The 9,997-nt window shown below is 42.6% G+C and overlaps 1 protein-coding gene and 1 pseudogene across 1 annotated transcript; both read left to right on the top strand.

Moving 5' to 3' along the window:
- The first annotated feature begins 2,399 nt into the window (after nt 1-2,399).
- Nucleotides 2,400-2,893, top strand: LOC107305366 (annotated as a pseudogene).
- A 5,541-nt stretch (nt 2,894-8,434) lies between these two features.
- Nucleotides 8,435-9,382, top strand: LOC102713232 (putative cyclin-dependent kinase F-2). The gene has a single exon (XM_006664468.2). It carries the CDS (start codon nt 8,435-8,437, stop codon nt 9,380-9,382), a length of 948 nt encoding a protein of 315 aa, XP_006664531.2.
- The last annotated feature ends 615 nt before the right edge of the window (nt 9,383-9,997 follow it).

The following is a 9,997-nucleotide window of genomic DNA, read 5'->3' as shown; positions in this document are numbered from 1 at the left end:
CGGTTATATGGTTGATGAAAAGAAATGTATGTACAAGCTGATAGTTAAATGAACTCACATGCAATTCCATTCTTACATTCTTAGCAACACCAGTCTTATATGACAATTAAAGCTAAAGCCTAAAGTGGAACCTCTAGGAAATGAAGACCCTGACATGTAAATTGTGTTGCTTGGTAACACGTTCTCGAACTGTCAATTTAATGGACATCACTGCACGGCTACGGATCGACACTTCCACTCCTATCATATATATATATATATATACGGTCATCTCCGCTATATATCTCGAGGGAGGTACTCCAGACAAACACAAAATCAAAGAAAATGATAAATTAGTCAAAATACTTGCTTGCACGTAGAAATATAAAAAATACTTTAAAAGGAAAATATAGATTTAAAATAATGTATTTTCAGATGGAAAGTTAAAGCTACTGCAGCAAGCTCAGCGCCACAATTGTAGGCTTAGGAGACATCAGGAGTCCAAGTTACACGATAGATGGGAGACATTGGGATGTGTTTACACTAGAACTGATCCCCTTATTATCGGTGATGTGAAAAACATACATAGGTGACCTACGAAAGCCTGATAACTGATGACTGACTGGTCAATGATGAGAAACATCCATAGGTGATGGCAGGTCAATACAAATGCTTATCGCTGACGATGTTTACAGGTCATCACGGGTAACACCTCTTTGATGGGCAATAACTACGGTCCTTTACGGATGCCGAAATCCAACAAAACAATAATTTGAGTAAACATCATCTTTGACAGGCAGCGGCGTATGGCCCGTAACGGATGTGTTATCACTAACAGGCCTTAAGCTGCGATCCGTCGTGATGTGCCATCCATGATGGACAGTATGTTGCGGCCTATCAAAGATGACTAATCTATGATGAGCTGTGAGTTATGGCCCGTCTCAAATGGTTAAAAACAGAAAAAAATAATCTGAATATCTATTGCTAGCTATGCCTGTTGTAAAAGTTAATAAAGCATATATATTCCTAGAATCTCATCCCCACTCCCCTCCCCCCCCCCCCCCCCCCAAAAAAAAGAACTATATGAAACAATCCATATATACAACAACATATATCAATTCATATATTTTTAACAGATACACATCCACTCGCATACATATATCTATACAAATTTCCATCACAGTCACATAATTAAAATTCTCCATCTTCAATTCAAATGCTTATACGTAAAGATTGAGTTGGAATATACAAAAATGTAACCAATTGACACAACAAGCAAAAGGTTACAAGAATTGACCACAAATTAAAGTGACCATCATAATTAAAAGGAAAAACTTACAAGAATTGAATACTTCATATGAAAAATCCTTTGGAAGATATAATTTCTGCAAGCAAGAGGCAGCTTGTTCTTTTCTAATATTCTTGAAATTGTGTTTCCGAGCGCTCACAATATTTTCCTGCAAAGGATACGTGAGGTTAGTCTTATTTGGCTAATATATTCTCATTAGTGCTATTTCAACCGATCAAAATTGGCAAAATTACAAATCTCAAGATCTGGATTCTTCACCTGCATAATGAGATTCCTTCTATGGTGACACAGGTGAAAACCTGAAGTTTCGTCACTTTGTTGTTACATTGAGAAGTATAGGTGGTTATATAGTTTTGCTTTTTTTGTTTTATACTTGTCATCTTTTAGCACATATTGTCCCATGCGGTGTCCAAAGCAGCGGTTAATGGTGAAAATTCATAATTTTTGCTTTTTCTATTGTAAGGTAGTAAAACATGCTCCATTTAGGCACTATGCATACTAGAATCCAATCAAACCTGCAAAATTAATATAGTGCAAGTTAACATGACTCATCTTATATGCATTGCAGAGTTTTTAAGTTTAGTTATGAACTTACTGATGATTGTGGGAAAACATGATGATTTCTTTGTGTTGGTTTGTGCACCAGCTATTTCTAATATACTTAGGCACACCTTTCAAGACATTATTTAATCGTGTCTCATTAATTTTATAGGGACGGGAAATCCAATGTGACTATTACTTCTACGTGCCTCCATCCAACACAACCTACATATGGGAAAAACCCGGTGTAAGCTTTGTCCATATAGTGATAGCACAATGGTATGATGTTTTGGATACAAACAACGAGTAGCATTTTAGCAAAACCATTTCCACCGCCCGTAGTCCGAACAGATTGCACATGTCATCAAAAGTTAGGATGTATCTTTATTTTTCCTTCTCGAGTTCGTCATCTCCATATTGTACACATGTAGTTGTCGAGGATGGGGTCCCATCTTGATGAGGACATCAACACTATCGATACATCCACGTCTCCACAAATACAACTTTATGGCCCTATTACCCGTGCTTGTGCACATCAACTTAACTATCAGGTGAGTTCATTCCTAAGTTCATGTTCCCCTTGTTTATACCCCAGAGATACGTGCACTCTTGTTTTATTCAGGAACAATGGAGAGGATCCAACAGGGAGAGGATTCGCACGGAGTGGATTTAGACTGCAGGGCATCTCCAACTTCCGATAGCCGCCACGACTTCATGCGAACTCTGATTTGGGCGTGCAAGTACATCATGGAAAGCGTGTGAACTCTAATTTCGAATGGATTCAGGCCCATATCGATATCTAATCTGGAGGGGCCACAATTATCATTTTACTACCAAGTATTTTTTCTGTTCACGGTATTACGTCACCTCATTTGGCCCAATAGGCTATCAAGTTGGGCCTATTAGGGGTGCGTCCTAGGGTTAGAGCATGACCCCAATACACCTTTGGTCGTTCTCCCCCTCTTGTTATACTTTTAAGTTTTAGCCGCCGCTAAGAACGCTTGGTTTTTGTTTAGATCAAAGTATAGCGTTGCTACTTTGCCGAGTGGTCGCATGGTCGGTTAGATCATCGGATTGCTTGTTACTAAACCCTGCTTGTGATACTTCTGTTGATTCAATCCATCATCTTTAATTTGCAAATTGAGTTGCTTATTCATCTTGTTTTTACTAGTTCTCGATTGCTTGCAGGAACAAATACCCTTGTGGTTGGGCTGATAGTGCATTCGTCGAGATTCACGGCTGCCTATTGCTAAGGTGCAATATCCATGGATAGTTGTATCTAGATTGCCAACATCGCTCCATCCAATCGACTTATCCTCTCATCGAAAGATACGGACACCGTTGTGCGCATCACATCTTTGCAAGGATATTGGCTGCAACCACCAACATTCCAACTTGGAATTTGTGAGACACGACTTTTGAAGCATCCAATGGTTGGTTGTCTAGGCTGAGCCTCTTAGGAGCTAACGATCTTGGTGCCTCTCCTTTACCTTTTTCACGTCCAAGATCCTTTCTTGTATGGTTGACCGGTGGCGAAGAATACACCAGCTCAAGATCTGTACCAAAATGCAGGCCACCTTGGAATGCAGCTTTAATTATTACCATAGGCACTGAAGGAGCATAGCAAGATTGCAATGTAGGTTTTGTGATTAGATGGTTTGATCTTGATGCAACCTTTATCATTTTCAGATCCTTGGGCCATTGAATGAAACTTCCCCTTGCTACCCCTAGTGTCATTATCTCGTCAGTTGGTAGTATTTGTAATGGCCAATTAACTATATTATCCTTGATCATGTCCATTTGGACCTTAGCATGTCCATCCAGCAAGACGGCACAATGTACTCTTGTCATCGAAGTAGTGTTGTAAGCTTGGCTCTCGGCGACATTCTATACAAAAGCATGTGTCACCCTAAATTGGAGGATGCACATTGCACTATCCCAAGTTCAATGACAACTAGGCTTAAGTGAAAAGAGTTATACATGGTGTATTGGCAGCTACACTTGGCAAGCCCTATCTTCAAAGGGATGGTCGACCCCAAACCTCTTGTATGCCTCGGTACATAGGGTTACCTAGTATGCGTGTTAGCAAGTCATCCTCTCTGAATTGAGACTGCAACTCCCCTTGCGAAGAGTCTTTCTCCACGATAAAAGCAATGAACATAGAGTTTTAGTATAATTACTAAGTACCTTTTGAAGATAACCGTTACGTATGAAAGACATACCATTCAAGGGCTCATAAGTTGGTCATAAACTAGGCCATGTGCAGGGTTAGGAAACGTAACCATCCATTTGGATTCGATCTTTGTCATGCTCTTGCCCAGTTTCTTGCACGTCATTGAGGATGTCAGCAAATGTAACTAGGGTGTTAGATTATCGGGCCACAAATGGTGGCGGTATCAGTTCGAACCGGTGGCAGATTGAGGTGGTGGCAAATGTTGGTTTGCGATGATGAACATTAATGGTAGGTGGTGGCAAATGTAGGTGGCGGTGTGTGGCCTCGTTGTATTCCTTCGGTGGTGGCGCTCATCGACGGTGTGTGTGTGAGTGGTACTGGTCGGTATCGGCGTTGGATCTAACTAGCTAAGTGTCGCCCAAAACCCTAGCCAACATGGGAGTCAAACACATCCGTGACGGGTTGTTTAATATGGCCATCACAGAAGTCACTACTGACGAGCTTCATATAGCCTGTCACCGACGAGTCCATAACTTACTACCCATCACCTCACCGGTGACAGTCCCTTTTTTACTACCCGTCATAGATGAGGTGTCGGGCAGAGATTTTGGCCTATCAAAGATGATATGTCATTGGTGATGGACTAGACCTCTTATAGTCAACTACAACGGGCCTAATTTTGTCCCATCACATATGATTGAGTCTATGACGAGCTACTGGGCCTGGTCACGTATGGCTCATCTCCTTTGCTACGATGTTCGGTAGTAGTGTTAGTCAAGAAGGTTGCACAAGAAGTGTACAGTAGTGCAGAATGCAGGTTCGATTCAAAGTTAATACGCTGAATTGGGAGGGGGTATAGTAGGAACAAAAACCATGTTGTCGATATGCAAGCTTGCATGCAGCAAAATAAAACTAAACTTTGAAAACATAAAATATCTTGTTGAAAATTGCATCGTGCTACATTTTACTAGATCTTTGCTTGTACCAAAATAAATTCAACTGAAATACAAAATAAACAAATGAAATATGCTAAATTGCATTGAGCAGATCTTGAACCAACTCAGTTTCAAATTCACCAAAAGCTATAATCAAATTTTACTGTCAAATCCATTATTAAACCCTCCTTCTTAGGTCCAAATCCTAACCTCCTAGTGAGCACAGCCCAACTTACCTCTCTCAACTTCTCACCAGCTGACCTAGCCCAACCTCATTTAGTTCTGTCCCACCCGACTAGGCCAGGTTAACCCAGTCACACCCTGAGTTTTTGTCCAAACCTTAAAAATTGAAACCCTAAATTGTTCCCGGCTGATAAATCATGTTAGTTTAACCAGGAGAAAATAGTACAAAAGATATTGTTTAATTAAATCACTTAAAGGCCACAAAAACAGGTTTTCATTTTTCGTCGGGACAAAATCGACTAACGGGATGTACATATGAATTTCAGAGGAATCACACTAAAAATCCACTAAATAAAAATCGTTCAGAGTTTTAACAGCAATTGGGTTGACCGGTCCTTTTTCTTTAGCCTCGCCGACCACGCGCCAAAAAATTTCTGTTTTTCCCCTCGTCACCCTGGCCTAAATTGCAAAAATGACCGCTGGCCGGGTAACGATTGTCGCCGCAACCCCCGTCTGCCCCGTCAACTAACGCATTCTTCTAGAGGGTGTTTTATATATCGCGCCATCTGGTTGGGCGTGAGAAGGTTAGATTTGCAATATTTTTTAATGGAAATATAGTTGTGTAAATATTTTTAAAATAAAATAAAAAATCCACTGCTCTCTCCATTTTATTTATAAAATTTCAATCTTCTCTGCACGGTAAAATAATTTCTAGCTCATTCCACAGTACTATTAGCTCTATTAATCACTAGGGGTGAAAACGGGTCGGGTTCGGTCGGATTTCGTCTTTTCCATATCCTAACCCACATTTTGCAATCGGGTTCGGATCTAACACGGATATTATTGAATATGGATACGATCACGGATAATATCAGGTACAAATACGATACAAATGCGTACCAAGACGGATACGAACACTTACAGGTACGAATATTTATGCGGATATCAAGTCAAAACAACAAATATGTGCTTAAATCATATTCAGATATTCTAACTTCTAATACTAAATGGAAAGAGCAAACACACTGCTGGCTGCTACATGCTACTAGGTGATCACTTACTCTTCTCTGTGTTAGTAGATATGATAAGCTTTGGATCTAATTAATTAGGGGATGCAATGTTGCATTTGTGTAACATTTTGTTTCTAGCTAAAGTAGAAATTAAGGTGCGGCTGACTCGATGGTGGGGCGAAGGAGGACGGCGCCTCGGCGGCGGGAGGCGGACGCCGGACCGAGGGCTGGAGGCTGGACGGCAGCGAGCGGCTTGTATGCGTGGTGCCAGTCCGCCTGTCGGGCGTCGCTGTGTCGGCTTGTGCGCCCGAGCGCGTGCAGAGAGAGACCGTGAGTCCGTGACTCCGTGACCGTGAGAGAAACCCTAAGTCCGTGACGCCTTGTTGGGCTTGGGCCTTGAAAGTTTGAAAGCTGAAAAGAAATGCTGCATGTTAAACCGGATAATTATCCGGATACATATCCGGGTATTATCCGCAGTATATCCCGGATAATCCGTATCTGTCGGGTACTGTTCTCCCAAACCCGATCTCATATCCGCCAAAAAAATACCCGGATTCGGCTCCGAATCTGTGTAAAATGCCGGGTACCCCCATACATGACCCGAATTTGTCCCAAATTAATATAGGCGGGCGGGCGGTCGGGAAATACCCGTTCTGTTTTCACCCCTATTAATCACTTCTCATTGGGGCACCGTAATCCCTATTAAACAACATAGAAATAATTATATCTTAGAACGATAATAAACACGAGCAGACCTGACACATAAATTGAGTTGCCTATTAATACCTTGAAGAACCGTCAAATTAATGGAGACGGTAACATGGCTGGAAATGGTGGAACAATTCCACTCCAGGCATATGCAGGGATCGTATGATCACCTCTTATATATCTCCTGAGGTATTCCAATTAAACAAAAACGCATACAAAAAAAAGAAATGCAAAAAAATTACTTCCACATAGAAATAGATAAATTAGTTTCATATGAAATCATATAGATGTAAAGAAAAAAATATATTGAAGTGGAGAGCCAATTAATGCTAGTGAAGCAAGTTCAATGCCACGATTAATCGTAGGCTTACGAAACATCAAGAAGTCCAAGTTCAGTTTCTTTCTGAAATACAGCCATTTCAATTGTTTTCATGATGGTGATTGTTTGTCTTTTAAGGAAAAAAAATCAAATGGCATGTTTCCAAATAAAAAATAATTTATGAATAAAAAATTTATGTATGTGTTCTTATCGATCTAAAACCCAAGGTTAAAAATTAAATTACGATAAAAACTCAAAATCTACTCCAAATTTAAGGTTAAAAATTAAAATTTTAGATTTAGCCATAATCAGAAGCAAAAATTCTTTTGTTTGTTTTCTTTCATATTTGCTATATATACAAGACGGATGCGTGCAATTGGTTGGCCGTGCAACCACTCTATTATCCACCTATCTTTTCGCTTTTGCTTTTATATTAATAAAGACACCTATATAAAAGTATTATTCAGAAATATTTTGCCTACCTAGCCTAGCCTACCTAGCCTGCAGCATATCTCGGAACTTAATTAACGCTATATGTATGTGTGTTCAGTCACTTTGCTTTCATCTCCTGAAAATGAAAAGGCTAACTGTTTCCAAGCACATTATTTTAGGGAAAATGCAATGTAAAAAAAAGAGAGATTAAAAGACAAACAGACATTATAGTGTGCTTCATATAATTCAGCTACTTAGATGCAATTTATTCAAAAAAGAAGCTTCACTCCCAAAAAAATAAAGAAAGAGGAAGATATATGAAGATATATATATCTTTTATTAATATATTTTATCTATTTCGTTCAATCTTTCGCTGAAGCTGTGTCCGTGGCATCGATATATGAAGATTGTCCGTCAGTCTGCTCCCAAGGAGGAGTAAATAAATGTAAATCCAGGCTGCCGAGTAAACCGAATTGGCCAAATGTATCTATCAAGAAATCCAACTTGTCCCAATCAAATTTTCTAATGATGATTTAGGTGACACCTAAAAAAGTTGTGAAAATCCATCTCCATGATATCGTCACACAGGCATAAAAGAAGTGTTTTTACTTCCAAAAAAAAGATGTGTAAAATCTCATTAAAAATAAACTCCCCTGCTATACGACTCCGCCTTGCGAAAGGAGATAAAATCTCCAAAATTTGCACTCCGACGGCGTAAAATGAAACGCGCGCGGTCGCGCCACGAAACACGACTCCGCGTCGGAGTCATGCATGCACATGCACGCTGATAAATAGCTACGTACTCCTCTGACCTCTCGCCCCATCTCGATCAATTCCAAGCTAGCCATGGCTGCCTCCGTCGCGACGAGCCGCTTCGAGAGGCTCGACGCCGTCGCCTCCGGTGGCTTCGGCGTCGTCTACCGCGCGCGGGACCGCCGCTCCGGCGAGATCGTCGCCGTCAAGTGCATCCGCGCCGCCGGTGACGACGACGAAGGCGGCGTCGACCGCTGCTCCGACGCCCTTGCCCGCGAGGTGGCCGCCCTGGAGGCGTGCAGGGGCCTCCCCTACGTCGTTCAGCCGCGCGCGCGGGGCCACGGCGAGGCCGGCGTCGTCGTGATGGAGTTCGTGGGGCCGACGCTGCGGCAGGCCATGGCGAGGAGCGGGCGGCGGCGGCGGTCGGAGCTCGAGGTCCGCCTCCTCATGCTGCAGCTCCTCTCCGGCGCCAAGGGGATGCACGCCGCGGGCCTCATCCACCGGGACCTGAAGCTGGACAACGTCCTCGTCGACGCGCGCGGCGACCTCAGGATCTGCGACCTCGGCCTGTCGCAGAGCACCGCCGCGCCGCCGCCGTACGCCAACCGCGTCGGGACGCTCTGGTACCGCGCGCCGGAGCTCCTCCTCGGGTGCACCGACTACGACGAGCGCGTCGACTCGTGGTCGCTCGGCTGCATCATGGCGGCGCTCCTCGCCCGGAGGCACCCTTTCCGCGGGAGCTCGGAGCGGGAGCAGCTCGGCGAGATCCTCGACGTCCTCGGCGCCGACGACATCAAGCAGTGGCGGGGCTACCGCGGGCAGCGGCTGCCCGGAGGGTGCGCGCCGTGGAGCTTTCTTCGCAGCATGTTCCCGCCGCCGCTGGAGGCCGCGATCGCCGGCCGGCCGCCGCTGTCGGAGGCCGGCTTCGAGGTGTTGAGCGGCCTTCTGAGGTGCAACCCGGACAAGAGGTTGACGGCGGCGCAAGCGCTCCGGCACCGGTGGTTCAAGGAGACCGACAGTGCCAGCCTGAGACATCGGTAGCCCAATACTGCAATATGTACAGAGACTACCTCAGCTATGGGGCTGCGTACTATATGTTGAACAATATCTATTCTGGTGAAAAGAAAAGGCTAATATATTGGAAATCAGTTTTTTAACATAAGGATATATGTACAACCGTTGTTTGCATGTTATCTAAATAGTCATCAAAAAATATGAAAAAAATTAACAAGATAGCTTAATATGAGTTATTCACTTAACCAACATACAAGTTTAAATTTAATTTCTATAAGTTACAGAAAAAATACAAAAATAATTATGAATATGCGTATCCTTAGTTTCATTTTTTTTCTACGACTTGTGAAAGTTAAATTTAAGAAAAAATTAATTGCATAGTACCGAGGAGTGCAATAATCAGGGCTCGTTTAGAACCAAAGGGCAACAAATCGGTGGATGCAATTGGTATCACACATGAAAATACATAAGTATATTTAATGAGATCATTGCTCGATCCTTTCAAAAATCTTACCAAATCAACAGAAAGGCACGAAATTCTTCTTTTTTTAAAAAAAATGTTGTAACTTTAGTCGTCAGCACTTACCTCTGTTTCCATGTACACGTTCTGTACTCAATCCATATTTTAATAGATGATATATC

The sequence above is a fragment of the Oryza brachyantha genome, chromosome 12 (genome assembly GCF_000231095.2).
Source record: "Oryza brachyantha chromosome 12, ObraRS2, whole genome shotgun sequence".
Classification (NCBI taxonomy): domain Eukaryota; kingdom Viridiplantae; phylum Streptophyta; class Magnoliopsida; order Poales; family Poaceae; genus Oryza; species Oryza brachyantha.
This window is presented reverse-complemented; position numbering and strand designations above follow the sequence as displayed.

Bases quoted from the DNA above. Each gene is read 5' to 3' on its own strand.
- LOC102713232 (XM_006664468.2), top strand. From the start codon at position 8,435: ATGGCTGCCTCCGTCGCGACGAGCCGCTTCGAGAGGCTCGACGCCGTC.